Below are 25061 nucleotides of genomic sequence, written 5' to 3'. Positions count from 1 at the left end.
GGTAGCTTGCTATGCTAGTGGCAGTCATCTGTTGTGTCACTGCAATGATCTCGTAGCCTGTGCAATGTGATGTAAACAAGGAATGATAGTTGTGTAAAAGTGACTATAGGGGTGTATTATTATTATTATTATTATTATTATTATTATTATTATTATTATTATTATTATTATTATTATTATTATTATTATTATTATTATTATTATTATTATTATTATTATTATGTTATTTTCTGCATGGTGGAGGAGTGGTTAGCGCGCAGACCTCACAGCTAGGAGACCCAGGTTCGATTCCACCCGGGTCTCCATTGAATCCTACTTTTAGGAAATTCAAATAGTGAAGGCACCACAACTAAAATCGATTTTAATGGATTTTTTTTAACAGACTTAGATTAGATTAAAATTTAAGATTTAAGTTTTATTTATGTATGAATAAATATTTTAAGATTAATTTTATTTGTTGTTTCATTTTTGTAATGTATTTTATCGATAAAAAATTTAAACTATACTGTAAATTTTTATTTATTTAATTTTATTTGTTAATTTTTGAAATTTTACAGTCCAATTACAATTAAAATAGTTTAAAAAAACTGCTAAATACAGAAAGTGAGTGCAATTACATATTTTTATTTCTTCATAAAATTAAAACTGTACTTTAAAAAAAACTATAATTTATTATTTTAGTTGCTTTTTATTGAGTTGTTATTTTGAATCGTTCAGAATATTCCCATGTTTAGTTAGAATTTGTTGTGATTGGCCAAGCTAATGCTATATCATATAACAGTTATTAGTACCAGTACAGTATGTACTATATTTGAAATGTACATTAGCATCAATAAGCTAGTGAACCGGTGTTGTTGTGTAACTCACACTGTTGTTTTTTTTTGTGCGTCATCAGGCCAACTCTGAGAAAGCTGCGTGCCGAGGACATGTTTGAAACCTGGGTAAGACGACGCCATATTTGGCCCATTTGGCCCATCTTCTCACATCTCTGGTTGCTTCTCAGGAGGACGACATGGAGGGCATCCACATTGTGGCTTTTGCAGAAGAAGAGGATCCAGGTCGGCGAGTCCTCTTACTGTCTTCTTCCGTTGAAAATACGGTACTGTACCTTTAAATGTCATACGTTTGCACTTACTCTCAGATGGTTTTGAGTTCCTGGAGATCCTGAAGGAGGTGGCCCGCGATAACACGCACCTTCCTGAGCTCAGCATTGTGTGGATCGACCCGGATGACTTTCCCCTGGTGAGAGGTCACACAAGAGGTCACACAAGGTCACGCATTTTCCACTGAAACTGAAATCTAAATACTCATTTTAGTTGCTTCCTTACTGGGAGAAGACCTTCAAGGTGGATCTCTTCAGGCCTCAGATTGGTGTGGTCAACGTCACAGATGTGAGTCCTTCTGACGTTACGTGTGTGCACGTGTGCGCGTCCTTGTTGAGGCTTTTTGGAACTCTGGCGTTCGTTCGCAGGCCGACAGCGTGTGGATGCTGATGGACGACGAGGAGGACCTGCCCTCAGCCCAGGAGCTGGAGGACTGGATCGAAGACGTGCTCTCTGGGAAAATCAACACAGAAGATGACGATGAGGATGAAGATGACGATGAGGATGAAGATGACGACGACGACGATGACGATGACGATGAGTAACCGTCGTGTCCAACTTGAACATACAGCATTTCCAACACCGTACCGTAATATGTGAAGACTGAAAATACATACATTTAATCAACATACATGTATTTTAACAACTGTATGTGTACCATAAATAAATACCACCTGGTTAACATGATGACATTCATAATCAATAATGGACGACAATTCATTCAGCCTGCTGGAAGGCCGTAACGCATTGATACAACAATTTGCATTCACTAATAGGAATATTAATAAATGAAACTGGGTGGTTATTGTGAATTTGTGTGTATTTTCTCTTAAGATGTCCTTTAAAAATCCTTTAAAGACCCTCAAAGAAACAATACAAGCAGTTGATGTTTGCTAAATCCAAGGATGAAGAGTCTTGAACCAGTCATGATGTGCTATATATATCACTATATTGACACGCACTATGGTACACATTATGGCATTGGATGCTCATATCACAGAGTACTTTGGTACGGGACAAAAATAAAAAAATAAAAAAATAATTCATTCATTTTCTACCGCTTTTCCTTAAAAAATAAAACAAAAAACAAAAAAAAAACTATATTAGGAAAGCAGGAAGTGAACAAATGTAGTAGTTATTGATTGTAAAAGTACCAGATGGAGGGGTAGGATTTAATAAGCTCACAATACATGAAAATATGAGCTGGAAACCTCATATTACAAATATACAACATAAGGTGGCCAGAAATATTTCAATATTGAACAAAGCAAAATTTGTTCTCAATCAGAAATCACTCCACACTCTTTATTGCTCTCTGGTTCTACCATATCTTACTTATTGTGTGGAAATATGGGATAATAACTATAAAAGCAGTCGTCACTGGCTAAATGTACTGCAAAAAAGGCTAGTAAGGATAATTCATAATGCCACCTACATTTATTTCACAAATACTTAAACTTGCTCATATCACCTTGTACTTCAGTACGTGACAAAAATAAAATAAAAAAAAAACCTTAAACTATATTAGGAAAGCAGGAAGTGAACAAATGTAAGAGTTAGTGATTGTAAAAGTACCAGATGGAGGGGTAGGATTTAATAAGCTTTGCTTCTTCCTACTCCTTTTGGACATGTGGAACTGGGAACTGATTATGGGATGCACTCAATTGGAATCTGATGCATGTTCAAATGAAATAAAACCATTACCATTACCATTACCATTAGCATTACCATTACCATCAATTGTTTGTCCCTGGTGACAAAAACAACGTCGGCTTCCCAAAATAATGCTCTAAAAACGCTAACCTGACGACCAGGCTAAAGGCGACACGTGACTCTTTATTGTTTCTGTTCAATGACCAAAATATTTAATATTTGAAATGAGTTTTTTAAAAAAAGCGATGAAAGAAAGGGAGAAGTTTTGGAACCCAATCTCGTCTAATAAGTTGAGCCAAAATCATCAGCGAGTAGGAGAGACTTTTTTTGTCATTAGGAACAAATGTGCCACTTTTTGTGTCCAATTAAATATAGAATATTGCATTTATTATATTGTTATTAGGGATGTTTGATAATTATCGGCCCGATATCAGCATAAAAATGCGATATCGGTATCTGATTTTTTCCCGATCATTTAAAACAATGCAATCAATTTAAAACAATCCATCACAGGAGATATATCATGTTACACATATCTGTATCGGAAATTGAGAGTTGGACAATATCATTATATGGATTTCCAGCAAAAAAGCCAATATCAGCCATCCCTAATTGTAAATTATTATAATGATTGTATTTGTAGGAAGATAAAATCCAAAAAAGCGAATATATTTATGTAATTTCTTTTTGAATTAACCATTAAAAACAGCTAAAATCAATACAAATGCTTTTTATTTTGGTAACAAATATGGATTTGACACAACTGCTGTTTTGTTGGTGTACAAAAAAAGTGTCACAACAAATGCTTAACCCGCACACACACACACACACACACACACACACACACACACACACACACAAGATAAATGTGTAGTCGAGACATGTACAGAAATGCTAACTACATCAGTGACAACAGTAACATTTGTCCTCATGTGAAATGACAACATTAAATTTATTAATACAACATTCTTTCTACAAATCAAGCACGGTGCTCTCGACTGTTTGGAAAGTGGCCAACAGGTGGCAGCAGTGAGACGCTGATGGCTGCAAACACTGCTTGAGCTCAATTGAAATAATAATTTAGTATTTAATTTTTTATCCTCTAACTAGTCGTTCAAAAAATACTAAATATTTATCATCAATTATGTCCGTTAAGTAGAAATATTTTTATATAATATGTAATGTCTCATGCTTGCTGGGAAGTGCTGTAATACGAGGGCATGAGATATAAAACGGTGGAATTAAAAAAGGTTGACTACACTATTGTCACTGATTTGACACAGTATACAAAACACATATTTACATTCATAGTAAAAAAAAAAAAATGTTGAAGATAATCATCCAAGCAGTTTTAATATAAAAAGTATGCAGGGAATAATGCATGTTGACGTATAAATACTGTACACATACCGACAGATAATTCTTTTTTTTTTTTTTCACAGGCAGACGTTTGGGAAATGTCTCCACCACACAAAAACACACATTCTAAAAAAAAAAAAAAAAAAAAAAAAATCCCACACACTCGTACTCGTCCACATGCAAATGAGTCTGTAGTGCATAGAAGGATTCCCGACTATCATGGTGGAAAAGCGCAGGCTTATCCCTTCTTTCCGTAAAATGTAGTCACAAAAAGACAAGAAAAACCAGGACATTTTGGAGTCATGGAGGTCCAGAGACGCTTAAGCGCCGTTAAACCGACGTTTCCGACTGCAGCAGAAGCACGAATTTGTGCGATTTGGGGTCCACGTACTCCTCGGTCACTCGGATGTACGGGATGCCCTTGACGGTGACGGCTAAGCTGAAGTCGAGGCACCTCAGCGTGAATTCGCTTCCTTCCTGAACGCCGCTCGTTACCGACGCCTCGCTCACCAACATCCACTGGTCGGCCATCCAGCGCTCGGGGCCGTACTGGAGGGTGGGACCAGGGGCCAGGTAGGCCTCCAAGAAGGCCTGTGGACCCAATAAAAAAAGGAAATCATTTCCAACATTCCAGGCGTCACTAAAAGCCTAAAATACCCTAAATCAGGTTTCTCAAACACGCGGCCCGCGGGCCAAATGTGGCCCGCAGGGCACTAGTTTGAGGCCCCCGCCTTGATATGAAAGTTTAATATGGATGCTGTATGGTATCATGTACCCAGAAAAAAATATTACATTTGATTAATGTTCATGTTAAAGGTTAAATAACTGTTAATAGTTATCCTCCCTATCCGTGTGGAAGTGGTAAGTTCACCTTAGGGCTCATGTTGTTAATGAGGCAGAAGGCCAGGTGCTTCTGGATGCTCTCCATGCTGTGGCAGTGCTGCCTCCTGGTGGTGCGGAGGTACTTCTGCAGGGCTCGGGCCATCGACGGGAAGATGGCAAGCGCCGCTTCCCGGACGTCCATGATGTCGGAGGGTGAGGCGCGCTCGTCCTCTTTCTTCATGCGGCGCACGTGCGTGAAGGCCTCCTCCACCGCCACCACCAACCTGACAGCAGAATCACAGCATATCATATCATGTAGCATATCTGGCATGGTAATGTTTTAATTTCATTAGAACATGCATCAGATTCCAGTTGAGTGCATCCCATAATCAGTTCCCAGTTCCACATGTCCAAAAGGAGTAGGAAGAAGCAAAGCTTATTAAATCCTACCCCTCCATCTGGTACTTTTACAATCACTAACTGTGACATTTGTTCACTTCCTGCTTTCCAAATATTCATTCATTCATACATTTTCTACCAATTTCTTCACGAGGGTTGCGGGGGTGCTGGAGCCTATCCCAGCTGTCTTGGGGCGAGAGGCGGGGTACACCCTGGACTGGTGTCCAGCCAATCACAGGGCACATATAGACAAACAACCATTCACACTCACATTCATACCTATGGACAATTTGGAGTGGCTAATTAACCTAGCATGTTTTTGGAATGTGGGAGGAAACCGGAGTACCCGGAGAAAACCCACGCATGCACGGGGAGAACATGCAAACTCCACACAGAGATGGCCGAGGGTGGAATTGAACCGTGGTCTCCTAGCTGTGAGGTCTGCGCACTAACCACTCAAGCGCCGTGCAGCCACTTTCCTAATATAGTTTAAGTTTAAAAAATATATAAAAAATATTAAAAAAATTCTAATTTATATATAATATATTTCCTAATATAGTTTAATTTTTTTTTATTTTTTACTTTTTTTTACGTTATTTTATAAATTTTTTTATTTGTTTTTATTTTTTGTCACGTACTTCGGTACGAGGTGATATAACCATACAACAACATGAATGCGTATTCTGATGTAAAATATGTAGCATAGCAGCTAGCTAGCTAGCTAGCGCATACTTCCTGTTAGCCCGTCTTCTTTGCTCTCACCTGGCCTTTCGTTTGCGGACTCGTCTCTCGTAGTCGGCCTCCTCGTAGTACAGCTCATTATGGGCGCTGTCTTTGCGTTTGGCGCCGGCGGCCGCAGCCTGGGATTGGTTCCCATTAGCAGGCTGAGCACCCGCCGTGTTCCCGGGAGCTGCACCCAAAGACATGGGATGGAGGTGAATCGGTAATAAGGATTCATCTCGTAGATGAATGGGAATCATTTGGGGCGCCAAGCAGAGAGTGGAAGGCCTTACGTCGGCCATGACAGTGGAATAGAAACACTGATTTTGATGTCTTGAAGTGAATTGGCGTCATGTGCCTGCGTGGCACCGTTATAAAGATTGCTGAAAATACTTCATGTGACAAATATAATCAAATACAAATATACACGTGTATGAAAGATGCCAAATCATAGGAAAAAAGGAAAGGGGGCAAGAGTGGAGTATGCGAGGAATCAGCATTGCTCTGATGAATTATTTAAGGCTTGAAATCCCGTCGCCCCCTAGAGGGCTTTCTGCTGCTCTTTGATAGAGAAAGGGGGGTGGGGGGTGGGGGGGCAACGAGGACGCCGCACTGAATGCGGCATCACGAACGCCCCGGCAGTGTGCACACGGTGATGATGCAATGGTGGGAAGTGCAACGTTAGTCACGTATGGAAGCGGGCTTGGAGATGCCGTGTATCCATTATGTCGAGCGCGCCGGCTTTGGGAGTCAAGCCAGCCGTGACGTGAGCCACTTCCTGTGCTTTTAGAGTGCTGTGCAAGGGGGGGGGGGGAGGAAGAGGAGCCGCTTCCACGCTACTTACTCTCCCACAGATAGCGTCTCAGTCTTTCTCGCAAAGCTGCTCGGAAAAGAAGGAGGGGCAATAAAAAGCAGAAGATCACAACTTCAAAAAACGGCAATGTTGAAATATTGTGTTTGAGTATGAACGCATCGCAATATTCAATAATATTTTCTACCGCTTAACCTCACCAGGGTCACGGGGGGTGCTGGAGCCTATCCCAGCTTTCAGCTTTCAAAAAGGTGGAGTTGGCGATCTCGGATCTAATGCAGGGTCACCTGCAGTCCGTGGGCCATATTCATTCATTCATTCATTCATTCATTCATTCATTCATTACTTTCATTCATTCATTCATTCATTCATTCATTCATTCATTCATTCATTCATTCATTCATTCATTCATTACTTTCATTCATTCATTACTCATTCATTCATTCATTCATTCATTCATTCATTCATTCATTACTCATCCATTCATTCATTCATTCATTCATTCATTCATTACTCATTCATTCATTCATTCATTCATTCATTACTCATTCATTCATTCATTCATTCATTCATTCATTCATTACTCATTCATTCATTCATTCATTACTCATTCATTCATTCATTCATTCATTACTTTCATTTATTCATTACTCATCCATTCATTCATTCATTCATTCATTCATTACTCATTCATTCATTCATTCATTCATTCATTACTCACTCATTCATTCATTCATTCATTCATTCATTCATTTTCTACCGCTTATCCTCACGAGGATCACGGGGGTGCAGGAGCCTATCCCTGCTCTCTTCAGACGAGAGGATTGGTGGCCAGCCAATCCCAGGGCACATATAGACAAACAACCATTCACACTCACATTCATACCTATGGACAATTTGGAGTGGCTAATTAACCTAGCATGTTTTTGGAATGTGGGAGGAAACCGGAGTACCCGGAGAAAACCCACGCATGCACGGGGAGAACATGCTGAGGCTGAGGGTGGAATTGAACCCGCGACTCCTAACTGTGAGGTCTGCGTGCTAACGTGCATCGCAACATATTACACAAATGTAAAACAATTTTAGGGCTGCATGGCGGTTTAGTGGTTAGTGTGTAGACCTCACAGCTAGGAGACCAGGGTTCAATTCCACCCTCAGCCATCTCTGTGTGGAGTTTGCATGTTCTCCCCGTGCATGCGTGGGTTTTCTCCGGGTACTCCGGTTTCCTCCCACATTCCAAAAACATGCTAGGTTAATTAGCCACTCCAAATTGTCCATAGGTATGAATGTGAGTGTGAATGGTTGTTTGTCTATATGTGCCCTGGGATTGGCTGGCCACCAGTCCAGGGTGGACCCCGCCTCTCGCCCCAAGACAGCTGGGATAGGCTCCAGCACCCCCCGCCACCCTGGTGAGGAAAAGCGGTAGAAAATGAATGAATGAATGAATGAAAATTTCAGGTTTGAATTATCTCCCAAACAGGCGCAATGACCCCTAATAAAAGCTGAAAAGCTGAAACTCAACTCTGAACCTCCGACATCACTCCCTGCCCCTCCTTCACTCACTATATTGGGTTATAGGAGTGTAAAGGTGACTATAGGGGTGTTATATTATGTTAAGAGGGTTCTAATAATGTAAAAAAAAAAGGTCATAAAGGTAAACGTAAAGGTATTCAATGCGCTCAACTACGAAAAATAGTGTATTTATAAATAAAGAATCCAACTTTACAGAAATTCACTTATCACAGCTGGGTAAGGAGCCAATTCACAGTGATAAATGAGGGATTACTGTACACTTAAATATGTCTCTGCCCTGACTACTTAGCATAATATAGCTACAGTGGCAACAATATGTCAATCATAAAATTGAAATCATGGAAGGTGGAGTCAGCCTCTGAAGAGAATTGCCTTCCAGACACGTTCAGTAGTATTTTTTAAATATTCCTAATACACTCATTCACCTTTTATGATGGCAATACTTTGACCCTGGAACCCGTGGATGTGATGTGCTTACCGTCGACGTTGTAAACTTTCAATCCAGCCAAATGTTTGGCTGCTCTGTGCTTGGAGGCCGACAGCAGCGCCGGGTTGTGGAGTGGAAAATCTTTGTAGTAATACTCCAGGATGGTCAGGGCGGCGTTCTGGATGCTGAAATTCAACCAGAGGGACACGATTGGCAATGGCTCACAGCGTAATCCCAAAAATGACATCTTTCATTTGTCCACAAGAAAATAGTAGGGCAGGAAACTGTAAAAAACGAGCTGCAACGAACACATCAGTCAAACCACGAAACACCAACAAATGTCAACAATGGAGGAGAACTCATGTATTTACTTCCGGCGTGTGTCTGTTGGTTTTATTTTATTTTATTTAAGAAGAGACTGAGGGCAGGGACAAAATGGAACGTTTCAACAAAGTAGAGACTATGGAGTATGAGGTAAGGCACAGTAACAGTTTATATTATCACATATTTAGCTTTTTGTTTTTTATTAAGAAGAGACTGAGGGCCGTGACAAAATGGAACGTTGCAACAAAGTAGAGACTATGGAGTATGAGGTAAGGCACAGTAACAGTTCACATTAGCATGTTTTTTTCTTTTTGTTTTTTATTTAAGAAGAGACTGAGGGCCGTGACAAAATGGAACGTTGCAACAAAGTAGAGACTATGGAGTATGAGGTAAGGCACAGTAACAGTTCACATTAGCATGCTTTTTTTTGTTTTTTATTTAAGAAGAGACTGAGGGCAGGGACAAAATGGAAAGTTTCAACAAAGTAGAGACTATGGAGTATGAGGTGAGGCACAATAACAGTTCATATTAGCATGCTTTTTTCTTTTTGTTTTTTATTTAAGAAGAGACTGAGGGCAGGGACAAAATGGAACGTTGCAACAAAATAGAGACTATGGAGTATGAGGTAAGGCACAGTAACAGTTTATATTATCATGTTTTTTTCTTTTTGTTTTTTATTTAAGAAGAGACTGAGGGCAGTGATAAAATTGAACGTTGCAACAAAGTAGAGACTATGGAGTATGACGTAAGGCACAATAACAGTTCATATTAGCATGCTTTTTTCTTGTTGTCATTTTAGATTTTATCCAAAAGGAGACTGAGGAGTGCAATAAAAAAGCATTGCACCAAAATAGAGACTGAGGAGTGAAATCTTGCAATCCAAAAGCTAAATCACAGCAAAAGCAAAAGTGATTTTGTTTTTCTCATTTTTTGGATTTTATTTCAGAGGAGACTGAGGGCAATGAGAAAATAGAGCATTACAGCAAAGTGGAGACTGTGGAGTATAATGCTGCAGCATCCTCAGCTCAGCCATAGTAATCGAACAAGCTAATATTAGCATGTGTGCTTAGTTTTGCCGTTTTGTATTTTGAGGGGAGACTGAGGGCAGGGAGAAAACGGAGCATTGTAGCAAAGTAGTGATGGTACACAATGGAGTCTAAATTATCAGCATCCGGAGGTAAGGCCCAGCTAGCAACATGCTAACAATGTGATTTCATTACGCCTAGCAGACCTGGACCCCCTGGGCCGGACTAGAACTAGTACTACTACCTGAAAGTACGCATGCTGTCCAATACCTGAGCTGTCCTATGTTGTAGTGCCGTGTTTCCCCGTCGGTGGAGCGGATGACGCAGACGCTGTAGCACGGCCGGAGGTGGCGGAGCTCCAGCAGCACCACGGCCAGATAGTGGACGAAGAGCTGGGAGTCCACCAGGGACACGGCAAACTGGACCACGCCGTGGTAGTCCTCATCCTGCGACACGTTTAATGGCACGCCCGGTGTTATCGTTATGGATATGGAGGTATGCATCGAGTCATATGGTCGTTATGGGGGTGTGCCCAGATGTTCTCACCTGTGCATCAAGTATCCTGACGCCGTAGAAGAGCCAGTAGGACATGGTGAGGAGGAGGGTGAGGGTGGTGAGGAAGGCCCGACACGCGCACACTCTCGGCAGGCTGGCGCGGGCCGGCCGCAGAAACAAGGCCCAGATGGCCGTGAGGAGCATGAGGAGCTTGAAGGACAGGGATAGGAAGAGACCCTCGCAGGCGGCCCCGCACGGCTGCAGTCTTTCGGGCCACATGATGACCGGCAGAAGCAGGAAAACCAGAGGGGTGGCCAGCACCAGGAGGCCCCCGCACACGCCCACGGCGAGGGGGAGATAGCGGCGGAAGCCTCGGGTCCGGTCCTGGATGCCCTTCCCCAGGCCGACGACTTCCTCCTGGGAGATGCTCAGCTCTGAGGTGCCTGTCACGGCCGTGGTGGTTTCTCCCCAGTTATCGTCCTGCGAGGAAGAAATCAAATATTAAATATATTAGTGTCAATAAAAAAAAAAAAAAAAAAATATATATATATATATATATATATATAAGATTTTTTCTTTTCTATAATATATGAAGTATATTCTACTGTATATTTGTATTCATATTTTTACTTATATGAAATTACATTTAATTTAATTTACCTAATCGAACAGAATAAATGATAAATGTAATTATACAATATACATTACAGCATTATACATATACAGCATTATACATTTGATGTATTGATTATAGTCAGTTTAATACATTTAATACATTTAAATAAAATAAGAAAATTAACATTTTTTTTGCACAATTAAAATGTGCTGAATCTAAAAAATAAATTTAATTTCATATATATCATTACAGTGCAAAGAGTTAGCATTAACATCGACCATAATTTGACAAATCCCCCCCAAAATGCTTATTTTATGAAAATTTATTATTAAATTAAATTAAATTAAATTAAATTAAATTAAATTAAATTAAATTAAATTAAATTAAATTAAATTAAATTAAATTAAATTAAATTAAATTATTTATTTATTTATGTATTTATTTATTTATTTATCCATCCATTTATTTAAATTTTTTTTTCGGTCCAATATCCGCAAATTTGCGTGTCTGTAAATGCTGTAAATTGTGACTTAAACATAAGAAATATACAATTTTTCATATTGAATTGGTATCGGTGCTGAATTCACAATCTCGATCAGATCTGGATTACGTTTGGGTCGGTAGATTTATGACCATAGTTTGACGTATGACCTTGCACACAACCTTCAAATTCAGTTCCAGTCACAATTAGTATTATTATAAAACAAAAAAAGGTTCATATTGATTCCATAACAAATACTGTATTATTTACTGCTGCCATATTTACTTTTACACACCATTGGTTTGTTTAAATGGACCTTCTCAAACATAACCATAAAGCCAGTATAAGAGGAAAAGAGCCACATTAAGCTAAAGTTATTCCTCCATGAAGCTCCTTTATTCCTGCATAACTAATAAGTCATTTCTCATGGTCTTGTGCTATTTAGAGATGATCTTGGACTTTCATAATGAGAAGTCTTCAAACGTGCTTTGATGTAATGTAGGACAACATGCATGCATGCAGGAGGATGAGGTACGCACACACACACACACACACACACACACACACACACACACACACAGATGAATGTTTCCTGGTGTGCCACTGCATATTAGAATCACGCTGACATCTTCTTATCATATCTGTACAACAGACACCTTTGACGTTTACGTTGTCACTCATTCTTTGTGATTAGCCATTCACTGTCCTGGGTGTGAAGACGCACACTGCATATTTTTACACACACACACACACACACACACACACACACACACACACAACCCACATGACCACCGCATACAAAAACAAGTAAGCCTTTATGATAAGAAATGTGTCAACACTACTTGTCAATCATTGGACAACGGCATGGGAAGTCTGCTCTCCATTGCCGTCTACGGATAATGAAATCCTCTTTAGTGGCGTGGATGGGGGCGGGGACGGGGAAGTGATGGCGAAGATGGATACAAAGTGTATACAAGTCTAACATCTCTCCTTTGATGCTTATTTATTCTTAGGAAATATGGCATACATGTGTTTTTTCTGCAAGGCCATCGAGGCAGAGGAAGGCTGAAACATGTTTGGTTTACTGTTACCATGGTAACCACAGGGTCTATAAACAAGACCCCGCAATTTGTTAGCTTTGGAGAGACGATCATGTGACAGCCAACGGGAGGGAACATTAGCAACTGGCCTAAAAAAAAGTGCATGAAGATGACAGCATATCATAGCACACCCCAGCTATCATGTATAAGTCTGCCCCCTAGAGACAGGAAGTAAAAAAAAAAAAATCACCGCACTGACACGAAGATGCCTAAAAAACGACGTACACCTGTCTTATATTTGGGGGTTTAAAGATAAAAAAAGGTAAATATTCAAATCAAAAGCGAATCAGAGCTTTTCTTCCCGTCACTCATATACACCAGTGAGTGACTCAGAACAATGCAGCCAAGACTCAACAGTTAGTGAGTAATACGAGCGCAAATGTGTCCACTATATTGACATAAAATAACACCCCTATAGTCACATTTGCGCTCGTATTACTCAATATAGTGGACACAACAATATAGGTTTTAACATTATTAGAGCTCTCTAGACATGAAATAACACCCCTATAGTCACATTTGCATTCGTATTACTCAATATAGTGGACACAACAATATAGGTTTTAACATTATTAGAGCTCTCTAGACATGAAATAACACCCCTATAGTCACATTTGCATTCGTATTACTCAATATAGTGGACACAACAATATAGGTTTTAACATTATTAGAGCTCTCTAGACATGAAATAACACCCCTATAGTCACATTTGCATTCGTATTACTCAATATAGTGGACACAACAATATAGGTTTTAACATTATTAGAGCTCTCTAGACATGAAATAACACCCCTATAGTCACATTTGCGCTCGTATTACTCAATATAGTGGACACAACAGTATAGGTTTTAACATTATTAGAGCTCTCTAGACATGAAATAACACCCCTAAAGTCATATTTGCATTCGTATTATTCAATATAGTGGACACAACAATATAGGTTTTAACATTATTAGAGCTCTCTAGACATGAAATAACACCCCTATAGTCACATTTGCGCTCGTATTACTCAATATAGTGGACACAACAATATAGGTTTTAACATTATTAGAGCTCTCTAGACATGAAATAACACCCCTATAGTCACATTTGCATTCGTATTACTCAATATAGTGGACACAACAATATAGATTTTAACATTATTAGAGCTCTCTAGACATGAAATAACACCCCTATAGTCACATTTGCGCTCGTATTACTCAATATAGTGGACACAACAATATAGATTTTAACATTTTTAGAGCTCTCTAGACATGAAATAACACCCCTATAGTCATATTTGCATTCGTATTATTCAATATAGTGGACACATTTGTGCTCGTATTACTCACTAACTGTTGAGGGGTGAGATAGTGAGGATTTGGTGAAGATTTAAACATTTTTGAGTCCGTGGTGGTGCCCGTCTGTTTGTCACCCCGCGGTCTTCACCGTCTCCGCCGTCGACGCAACAAATCAGCATCCCGCTGCAGCAATCAACATGCCAGCTTTTCTCCTGCTCAGTGTCCCCGAATGCGGGCTGTCACGTGGCAGCTGGTGAACAATAACCCTGTGACAGAGCTAATACACTGCAGCCATTAACTCTCAGGAGGATTAACTCTGCACTAATCAGGCGGCTAGATCGCTACATTAATGCCAATGCATGGAGAGGCTGGAAGGAAGGGAATCGTACTTCAATATGGCCGCCTACCACAGCAACACAACATAAGCCTGATGTGACCTGACAAAAAGACTTTTAACATCTGTAATATGAAATAGGGATGCCAATCACTTATATAATAAATGTCATAATATGATATACTGATTCATATTCAGTTTATGTATCTCAATTTTTAATCAAATGTAAACATAAACCATGTCTGACACCCAACATTTTTTTGGTTTCATAAACAGAAGTTCTATTAAATGTTCTATTATGATTTTTCACCCATAAATCGACGCCCCGCCCCGCTTTTAGTCTTGTTGTTTTTTTTGTTTTTTTTTAGCTCTGAATGAATGTATGGATTTTGTATTTTAATGCATCTTTTACTCTGTTTTTATTTTGTTATTACATTATTATTATTATTATATCATTCATTTATTCATTTTCTACCGCTTTTTTCTCATGAGGGCTGTGGGCGGTGCTGGAGCCTATCCCAGCTGTCTTTGGGCGAGAGGCAGGGTACACCCTGGACTGGTCGCCAGCCAATCACAGGGCAATTTATTTTATTTTATTTTATTTTATTTTATTTTATTTTATTTTATTTTATTTTATTTTATTTTATTTTATTTTATTTTATTTTATTTTATTTTATTTTATTTTATTTTATTTTATTTTATTTTATTTTATTTTATTTTATTTTATCAACTCCTATAAAGTTGGGTATGCAGCTAGCGGCACGACACCGGAAGTCCTTTTAAGCACTCGGGACTGTGACCACCCACAGACCGTTTCCACGGAAATCACAAAATCCTAAAAAAACACAGCTGAATAGGTGCAGATTCTGGAAGAACTAGAAAGCTTTTCTGTGCTGGTTATTGTGTGTAGCTGCTCTATAGGAGTCCACAACTCAATAAAAAAGGGCCAAAAATAGGTAATGGGTCCCCTTTTATGACACAATACTGTGCTCTATTGATAATGTGTATATCATATCTGTCATGTATCAAATAGATACAGCTAAGAGATACTAAAATAGATAAAAATAGATACTATTTTGTTTGACTATACAATACTACGCTGTGTCAATACAGTATAATTGTGAACGATACCATATAATTAACGATACAATACTTGATGATTTGTCATGATACCATATTATTAACGATGCATATCATTATTGATGTATAGGATCCTTGGCGTATCAACGTCCTATCACAGAGGGTACGCTCCAGCGGTTGCATTCATATGCAAAGCGGAAGCCCGACATTCCCCGAAAAGAGGAGAGTACATAATGTGGTTTGGGTTTAGTCGGGGCCAACGCTGCCAGGAAACCCAATCTGCCGCCCTCTGGCACCGAGCCCCAGCATCCAACGAGCCTCCAACAAAGCAGCGAGAGACGAGAGCGCTCCTGGCGTCATGTCACTGACATGCGTGTGAACAAGGCCGATTATTCCTATCAGCTTTCCTCCGACTGATCTCATCCCGGGAGAATGCACAGGAGCCCGTTTGTGTGAGGAAGACCTAAAAGGACCCAAAAGGACCCAAGAGGACCTAAAAGGCCGCCTTGGACAGCAACGCAGGTGATGGACGTGCTTGGCTGCGGTGCCGCATTCGTCCGCGGGGCGAACTCCGCTACGAGAGCGCAGATTATTTTACGGTGCGGACAATGGACGGAAGCGACGAGCTGGCAGTCACATGACATCCTGGAATGTGGATTTTTTTTTCTTTCTCGGAGGCAGAGGAGGGGGATGGAGGAAAAGGTTGAGGGTTGGAATTATTTTTAGTTTGAATGGATTCTTTTTCTAATCACACTAATTGATACGTATAATATAAGTATAATATAAGTATATATAATTAATTGTTGATTATGGTTTCATTCTAATAATTAATTATTCATTCTAATAACAGGGAGATCCAAATTGTGGCCTGTTTTTTTTTTCTCTTCTCTCCAAAAGTAGGACAAATTAGGAACACAAAAAGATGAAATGTTCATACTCATAACCCAAAGTGTGTCCTGAAATATACATACAGTATATATATATATATTTTTTTTTTTTCTTTGCCTTTTTATAAAATAAAACAAAAGTGGACCCTGCATACTTAAATTTACTTATATACTTAGATTTTCAGTATTCAGCCCTCTGTTGAAAAACCACAATAATACTACATACTGTAAACTAATACCTATTAGACTCCATCAATACATATTGTATTAAATTAAATTTTCTTAAAAATTAAAAAAAAAAGTTACATGTATAACTAAACAATTTAAGTGTGTTTGAGTTTCAGAATAAAATAAAATAAAATAAATTAAAAAAAATATACAATATAATAAAACATAGTAAAAGTCATTAATGTATAATAAAAATAAATAAAAAAAATGTAATAAAAGTTTTAAAAATAAATAAGAAAATAATTAATTTCCAAAAGCAAATAATAAAAATAATACAACTTTATGAAAAATAAATATATTCATATTCATTCAACAATAAACGCTTTCCATTCAAATTTGGGCAGATTTAACTCTGCTCGGATGCCAACAGCTTGGAAAAGTCTGCTTCCCGATACTATTCCCTATTCTTCAAAACAAGCATGGATGCAACATGATGTCGTATAAGCATCCTGTTGCACAAGAATGAGCAATAATCCTTTGACCCATTTGATCCCATCGCCATCGTATGCATGTGTGCGTATTGTGTCGGTCAGTGTGCCAATAAAGCATGAAAAAGCATTCACCATAGTAAGACTGGGTCATGTGATTATAATACCAGCTAAGCACGGTGATTACGGCACAACCATTAAACCGCTCATGTGAACACTTTGGATTAATACCTGGCCCTCTTCACCAGGATCCGATGCCGCCGGCATGGGCTCTCCTGGCAGCGGCTCGCCATTGTGCACCGGCGAATCCTGGGAGGACGTCTCCGGAGGATTGATGATGACCGACTTCTCCGAGCGGCTGCTGTCTTTACTGCTGCTGGCCTTGTGGCGCTCACGACCTCGCTCGCTGGGTGGAGGACATGCAAGGTTAAGAAAAAGTCAAGAGCAAATGAAGAGAAGTCTGCTTTAAAGAAGATGAGGGTTCAATTTTCAGATGTTTTTTTATGATTGTGTCCACATGTAAGGATGAAATGACAAAATAATCACAGATGTGGAACCTTCTCGCCTTGTGCTTTGATATGAGGTGTTACTCGATGGGGTTTGTTGCATATAGATTTCTCGACTTCCTCATAATGGTCAAAGGCGGTCATGAGCGAAAAATGTCAAAAACAATTTAGCAAATCTGGTCAAGTCTGATCAAAAATTATGGAAAAATTACGTTACTGAGCAGTGGACTTTTTAGACATTTTTAACAGTAATTTTTTTTTTTCACGTAAATTTACGAGTTTATTCTAGTAAATTTGTGTCTTCTTTTCCTGTCAATGTATGACTACATTCTCGGAATTTTTTGTTTTGGTAAACTTTTCGTAAACTTGTAAATGTATGACTTTTTTTGGGTGTAAATTTTTATTTTACGTTAATTTCCGTCCTCGTAAATTTACCTCCAAAAGTAATAAACGCCTCTATGACTGTTTTTTAATTAGCCCATACAATTAATTAAAACAACAGCAGTGGTTTTACAAGGATAAAGACAACATATTGACAGAGTATAGTCACAATATTAAGTCACAGAAGAAATAGCATACATTTGACATATGATATGATAATAGAATATTCCAATATGGACTGGACACCCTGACCTAGTTCCTTGTGTAAGGTGACCAAAAGAAAGAAACACAGAACTCTAACAAATCTCTCATTTGCAAGCCAGACAGACCGACTTAGTGATTAGAAGCGCTGGTCCGTTATGACCCCAAGTCACATGACCTGTCTCCCACCAGAGAAGGTCATCAGCGTGTGAAGCGGTTCCAACCACGAGGAATAACGCCTGAAAGAAACTCACCTGTGTCGGTTGGACCTTCCCGAGCGGCTGGAGTAGCCCGAGTGTGTCGACTCGGTGTCCATTCCGGCCGGTTGTCTTTACGGAAGGGGGGGTCTGTAAACGTTTTGGCGAGGACTGGGGCTGTTGCTATGGAAACAAGGCTATAAAAGACCCCGGGAATTCACAGCCAGTGGGCTACAACCTTGTAGAGCTTCTCTGGCAACCACAATGACCTGAAACATGGACACATACGGCACAAATGAACGTCTGCTAGGATGCCAGGTGGAAAATTATATTCGTTATCACAGTTTTTTTGCACCGCTTTGGAAGTTCTCATGACCATAACCACTTTACTTAGGACAGTGGAAAAAAAAAACGACAGGCTTCGCTACACATCTCAAATTCTAGCCTTTCCAAATATACATTCTTTGGCTCTCTGGTTCTACCATGTCTTACTTATTGTGTGGAAATATGGGATAATATAAACTATAAAAGCAATCTTCACTCGCTAAATGTACTGCAAAAAAGGCCAGTAAGGATAATTCATAATGCCGCCTACAGAGAACATACTAACTTTAAAATTAAAATTAAAATTAAAATTAAAATTAAAATTAAAATTAAAATTAAAATTAAAATTAAAATTAAAATTAAAATTAAAATTAAAATTAAAATTAAAATTAAAATTAAAATTAAAATGTAAAAATTTAAAAATTTAAAAATTTAAAAATTTAAAAATTAAATACAAACAATTATAAAAAAGAAAAAAATAAATTATATTAGGAAAGCAGGAAGTGAACAAATGTAACAGTTACTGATTAATAAGCTTTGCTTCTTCCTACTCCTTTTGGACATGTGGAACTGGAAACTGATTATGGGATGCACTCAATTGGAATCTGATGCATGTTCAAATGAAATAAAACCATATACAATTACGATATAGGGTATCCATTATGTTAGACAAGTGCAATATTTTCTATAACGTAAATATAGCGCCATGATAACTGGTCTTGGAGACTCCTCAGACAAGGACAAACACAGTCATTAGCATTAAAGCTACAACAACATACTTCCAGTACATATTGTAGACCTCTGAGGCTACGACGGCATATTATATAAAAAAAAAAATGTTCCACGTTTGACTCCGGTAGCGATTATCTTCAAGTGCGTGTTAAATGACAGCCATGTTTTATTCATGTGCTATGAACACACAGTCATTAAGAAGCGTCTCCAAATGATCACGGCGTGCTGCTGCTGGTTCCATTTCCTGGCCTTTCAGCTCGTGTGATACATTAGGTTGTCTCGGTGCTTCGCCATCCATGACCGTTCATTTAGGAGGCCTCCGGCTATTGTCATGGCAACTGCTTGTCACCATTATCACCATGACCAAGCCCACTCTTATATTATACACATTATTTTCATGCTATTTGTGTGTTTAGATGAATCAAATTGAGATCATTTGCATACATTTTTATTTACAATCATGCTGTTGAACGTCCATCTTCATAATTGGTGAAAAAAATCTGTCTTTACAAAGATAAATGTAATATTACCTTATTTGGTAGCCATTATTATCAGTATATTATATCTTAAATATATTAATACTTGTTAATTAAGACTGAATGAAGACAAAAAAATCATGCAAGATGAATATTATTCCAAAAAATTATATAAATACCTAAAAATACATAGTAATCATTGAACGAAATATATCATGACGCCACAGCAAATTGAATGAGGCGGTGAAATAAATATAATAAATGGAAGTATGTGCTGCCCTCTATTACCAAAAACAGCATTTTCATTTTAATGCTACATTTTCCAGATGAAATAAATAAAATAAACAGAATTCAGTCCCGAAAAAGAAGTTATTCTTATATCCAGTATATACAGGATGAAATACTTCTTTCATCTCTTGAATCATGCAAGTGTAAACATTACCATTACCGTAGTAATCCTAATAGTAATTACTTATTATTAATGTACAATTAACTATTTGAAACAATCATACTACTCTGTGAAGTCATCCCTCATTTATCACTGTTAATCACTTCCTGACCCGACTGTGATAAGTGAATTTTTGCAAATAGAGTTCCTTATTTATAAATGGAATATTTTCATAGCAGGAGCACAGAAAACATGTTTAAGATCTTCTAAATGTGTTTTTTTTTGCAACATTATTAGAGTCCTCTAGACATGAAGTAACACCCCTATAGTCACCTTTACACTCATATTCCAAAAACATGCTAGGTTAATTAGCCAATCCAAATTGTCCATAGGTATGAATGTGAGTGTGAATGGTTGTTTGTCTATATGTGCCCTGGGATTGGCTGGCCACCAGTCCAGGGTGTACCCCGCCTCTCGCCCAAAGACAGCTGGGATAGGCTCCAGCACCCCCGCGACCCTCGTGAGGAAAAAGCGGTAGAAAATGAATGAATGAATGAATGAGTTCCTTATTTATAAATGGAATATTTTCATAGCAGGAGCAAAGAAAACCTGTTTAAGATCTTCTTAATATGTTTTTTTTGCAACATTATTAGAGTCCTCTAGACATGAAGTAACACCCCTATAGTCACCTTTACACTCGTATTGTTCAATATAGTAGACAAAATGAGAGAAAATAAGGCATATAATGGGCTGCACAGCTGACGAGTGGTTAGCACGCAGACCTCACAGTTAGGAGACCAGGGTTCAATTCCACCCTCGGCCATCTCTGTGTGGAGTTTGCATGTTCTCCCCGTGCATGCGTGGGTTTTCTCCGGGTAACAGGAAATATTAGACTTAAATATGATTCTTTGCGGGCTGCACGGCGATCAAGTGGTTAGCGTGCAGACCTCACAGCGAGGAGACCAGGGTTCAATTCCACCCTCGGCCATCTCTGTGTGGCGTGGGTTTTCTCCGGGTACTCCGGTTTCCTCCCACATTCCAAAAACATGCTAGGTTAATTAGCCACTCCAAATTGTCCATAGGTATGAATGTGAGTGTGAATGGTTGTTTGTCTATATGTGCCCTGTGATTGGCTGGCCAAGATGCCAGTACCAATGCGCGGGTGAACGTGATCATGCGTGCTGACAGCCCATCTCCCCACCCGCTACGTAAACACACTAATGAATGTTTGTTTTACATTAGTGTCACTTTTCTACCCCCTCGCTCCCTACAGGGGGGCACTGGAGCAGAACCATCCGCACTCACGCATCACTGGACAACATGCTGTATTTCACTGTACATCTCTCAAAGGAGAACTAGTTTTTGGAAGGGGGTCGGGCGGGGGTCGGTCGGGGGGGGGTGAGCTGATATCTGGTAACCAGGAAGCTGCATGTGCATCGCCGCTCCAGAGGCTTTATTATTTCTATTAATCCTTCAGTTTGTAAGCGATAGTTTTTCTATCCCTGCGGCCATCGTTTATTTACGCCTGGCCTGGTTCGCCAGCATCTCCTCTCGCCTTGGCCCACATTCCGCTTGCTCCGGCCCAGGGGGGGGTCGGCACTCGGGGGGGTTAACAGTTTTTAATCAAATCACCGGCTTATTCATTTAGCCGTGCGGACGCTGTGTGTAATGCCTGGCCGTTGTGTGCACTGTAACACCCCCCCCCCCCCATGCCCCCCCCCCCCACACACACACATGCAAGTACATCCTGCACATGTCCTCGCGGTGCCAGTGATTGATTATTATTGCTAAATATGGGGGCCCCCTGGCTTCCCAGGTTGCCAAGACAACAGCCGATGATGCGGATGGAAGCGCAACGAGACATAAAGGGGTTAAAATTGCCGCTCTTACCGATATCCGATACACCGACATCGCCGATACTGATACTGATACTGATACTGTCGCCATATTCATATTATTATTCATATTATTATTATATTATTATATACATTCATATTGTATAATGAACACATTGTGTCCAAAATAGTCATTAAAAAAGTCAAGTCCAAAAAGTATTACAACATGCACTCTTATTCATTCATTCATTTTCTACTGCTTATCCTCACAAGGGTCACATGTGGGTGCTGGAGCCTATCCCAGCTGTCTTCTGGTCGAGAGGCGGGGTACACCCTGGACTGGTGGCCAGCCAATCACAGGGCACATATAGACAAACAACCATTCACACTCACATTCATACCTATGGACAATTTGGAGTGGCTAATTAACCTAGCATGTTTTTGGAATGTGGGAGGAAACCGGAGTACCCGGAGAAAACCCACGCCACACAGAGATGGCCGAGGGTGGAATTGAACCCTGGTCCCCTAGCTATGAGGTCTACGCGCTAACCACTCGACCACCGTGCAGCCCACAAACAATCATATTTAGTAAGTCTAATATTTCCTGTTATGATGTCTACTCCATTGGACTTTGCCTTTTATGGACTGAATTTCTAGGCGTGGAGGGGGTCCAGTTTGGGAGATTTAGGATCTCATCTCTCCTATGAGGTCCTGATAGCCTCATGGGGCAGCGACCATCAGCGTTTACAGTATGAAACGTCTGGGATGAGACTCAGCACCTCCAAATATGAGGCCATGCTCCTCAGTCGGAAAAGGCTGGATTGCACCCTTGGGGTTGGGAGGAGGTCCAGTATCCGGAGTACCCCTCACTTATGGTCGTGAGGTGAGGAGCTCAGAGTAGAGCTGCTGCTCCTTGGCTGGATAAGCGGAAGAAAATGGATGGATGGAGTGTAAAGGTGACTATAGGGGTGTTATGTCACGTCCATAGGTCTCTATCAATACATTTAGAAGGTTGTAAACTGGTTTTCTATGAAAATATTTGGCCTCAGCGAGTCATCACACAGCAAAGTCCAAATGCCCCCCCCCCCCCCCCCCCCCCCAGTACTATCAGTACCAAGAAAGAGAAAAGTGGAATGCACCATTCCCTTATTATTACAGTCCCTGATGCAATTCCGGCACCCTAAATGACCCGGATCAGCCTCATCACATGCTGAGGCCCGGTTGCCATGGCACCTGCCGTGCCCCCTCCTCACATGCACCCTCACCTTCATACTTATTAACCCATGCACTGCTTTCCTTTCATGCGGCAAACTCCAAACACGATCACTCTCGTTAGCTTTTATAGCGATGTCGCCAAAAACGCAAATAAAACCGAGGTGACTTCATCACAGTGACGGATGATGATGTCATCATGCAGCGATGCTCCATATAATATTTACAATGACTGTATTTGTTAGCCACTGTATGGTGTTGGTTATTAGTGTCGTATTTGTTGTGTTTGTCAGTAAGCAGCCACTTCCTGTTTTAATGGAAGGTGCCATTGTAATTCCAGGAGGGGTGGATGCTGCACTGATGCCCTCAAATGATGACGGCAAATTCAATTATTTATATCTTTATTTATACCTTTAACTGGAACAACATGGGAACAATACAAATATATATAAACACATGTTCTCAGGTCATTTGCAGTGTTAGAATTACACTTTGTATATAATATATATTTTATTTTATTTTAACATTTGCAATGTTAACCTTACACAATGTTTTCTTTAACCTTAATATGTTCATTAATCATAGAAATGGATTGAGGCTCTTTATTTTTTTTAAATAACATGTATATTCATTTAATATACCTCAATAATAATGTATTTATTAGTCATTGAAACATAAAAAATTAATGCAATTAATATTTCTTAATTATAAATATATGTTTAATATATAAAATAAAAAATATATAGATATATAAAATATAAATAAATATATTAAATATAATTCAAATATTTATATTTAATATGTATTTAATATTATTTTTAATTTTATTTTTTATTTGAAAAATAATTAAACAAATTATGGTATTATTACAAATTAGTTAATTTGTATTAAATATATTTAATATTTAATTAGATATTTTGTATTTTATTTCAAATAAATATACCATGTATTATTATATTTTTTATATTTATTTAAAATAAAGTACTTGATGGATTCAAACCTTTTCCCATTGAATAATTCCAAATAAAATGATAATTCATATTTCGAATAAAAGTCCATTAGCAGATAAAATGGGTGTGTAATGGAGTCCACGTTGTGACTTAAAAACACAACATTGTACACAATCGTCCACTCCACAGTACACCTTCAGTCCACGTCATGTGTCAACCAAAAAAAGAGCAGAAGGAACAGCACCAATCCACACCTATGAGTACATGCATGCATGCAGGTATGCATACATGCATGCATGCATGCATCGTGGCCGTGGCTGGGACAAACGAGGCCGTGGAAGGAGAGCTTCATCCAGCTGTGCGCAGCGGAGGCACCCTGCCCTCATTGCAGCCATTGTACCCGGGATCTCACGTATCGTGTAGCATCGTTAAAATACAGCATCGTTAGCATAGTATGGGTTAATATGGTTCAATTGGTTAAATACATGCTAGCTTGATTCAAATGAGAAGCGTGCCCGGTGTGTCCTGATAAATGTGCATCATTATATCGCAGGTAAAAAAAAAAAAGCCAACAGGGCACAAACACCCCGAAATAAAACACCGTAACGTTCGTTGAAGATAATGCCCCTACCTTTCTTCCTCATCATTCCTTCTCTGGAGAGAGGCGCGTCTCTTCCCTCACTCGAGCCCGGCCATTGTGGGAAGAAGATGAACACACACACGGAGCTCCACACACACTGTGCAATTCAATTAG

The 25061-nt window shown here is 39.3% G+C and overlaps 2 protein-coding genes across 5 annotated transcripts in view; one reads left to right on the top strand and one right to left on the bottom strand.

Moving 5' to 3' along the window:
• The window catches only part of LOC131135447 (calsequestrin-2-like), a 26228-nt gene extending 22749 nt beyond the window's left edge, over nucleotides 1-3479 (top strand). For 2 of the 3 annotated variants that reach the window (XM_058081290.1, XM_058081291.1), the window contains exons 7-11: nucleotides 896-941; nucleotides 1004-1058; nucleotides 1142-1242; nucleotides 1317-1391; nucleotides 1472-3479. In XM_058081290.1, the coding sequence (XP_057937273.1) occupies nucleotides 896-941; nucleotides 1004-1058; nucleotides 1142-1242; nucleotides 1317-1391; nucleotides 1472-1648 (454 nt within the window). In that variant the 3' untranslated portion in view covers nucleotides 1649-3479. The remainder of the gene's footprint in view (nucleotides 1-895; nucleotides 942-1003; nucleotides 1059-1141; nucleotides 1243-1316; nucleotides 1392-1471) is intronic. The other variant, XM_058081289.1, reaches the window with a different exon arrangement.
• LOC131135446 (vang-like protein 1) lies at nucleotides 1578-25061 on the bottom strand. Of its 2 annotated transcripts, XM_058081287.1 has the most exons (10): nucleotides 24939-25061; nucleotides 18448-18659; nucleotides 17337-17511; nucleotides 10723-11151; nucleotides 10447-10622; nucleotides 8879-9012; nucleotides 6901-6936; nucleotides 6099-6246; nucleotides 4987-5221; nucleotides 1578-4706 (listed from the first exon to the last, which is right to left on the bottom strand). In XM_058081287.1, exons 2-10 carry the CDS (start codon nucleotides 18507-18509, stop codon nucleotides 4446-4448), a joined length of 1656 nt encoding a protein of 551 aa, XP_057937270.1. In that variant the 5' UTR covers nucleotides 18510-18659; nucleotides 24939-25061; the 3' UTR covers nucleotides 1578-4445. The 2 variants fall into 2 exon arrangements, with proteins under 2 accessions (XP_057937270.1, XP_057937271.1); XM_058081288.1 differs by lacking the exon at nucleotides 6901-6936.

This window comes from Doryrhamphus excisus, chromosome 9 (genome assembly GCF_030265055.1).
Source record: "Doryrhamphus excisus isolate RoL2022-K1 chromosome 9, RoL_Dexc_1.0, whole genome shotgun sequence".
Lineage (NCBI taxonomy): Eukaryota > Metazoa > Chordata > Actinopteri > Syngnathiformes > Syngnathidae > Doryrhamphus > Doryrhamphus excisus.
The sequence above is the reverse complement of the archived record's forward strand: the minus strand, read 5'-3'. Positions and strand labels throughout refer to the sequence as shown.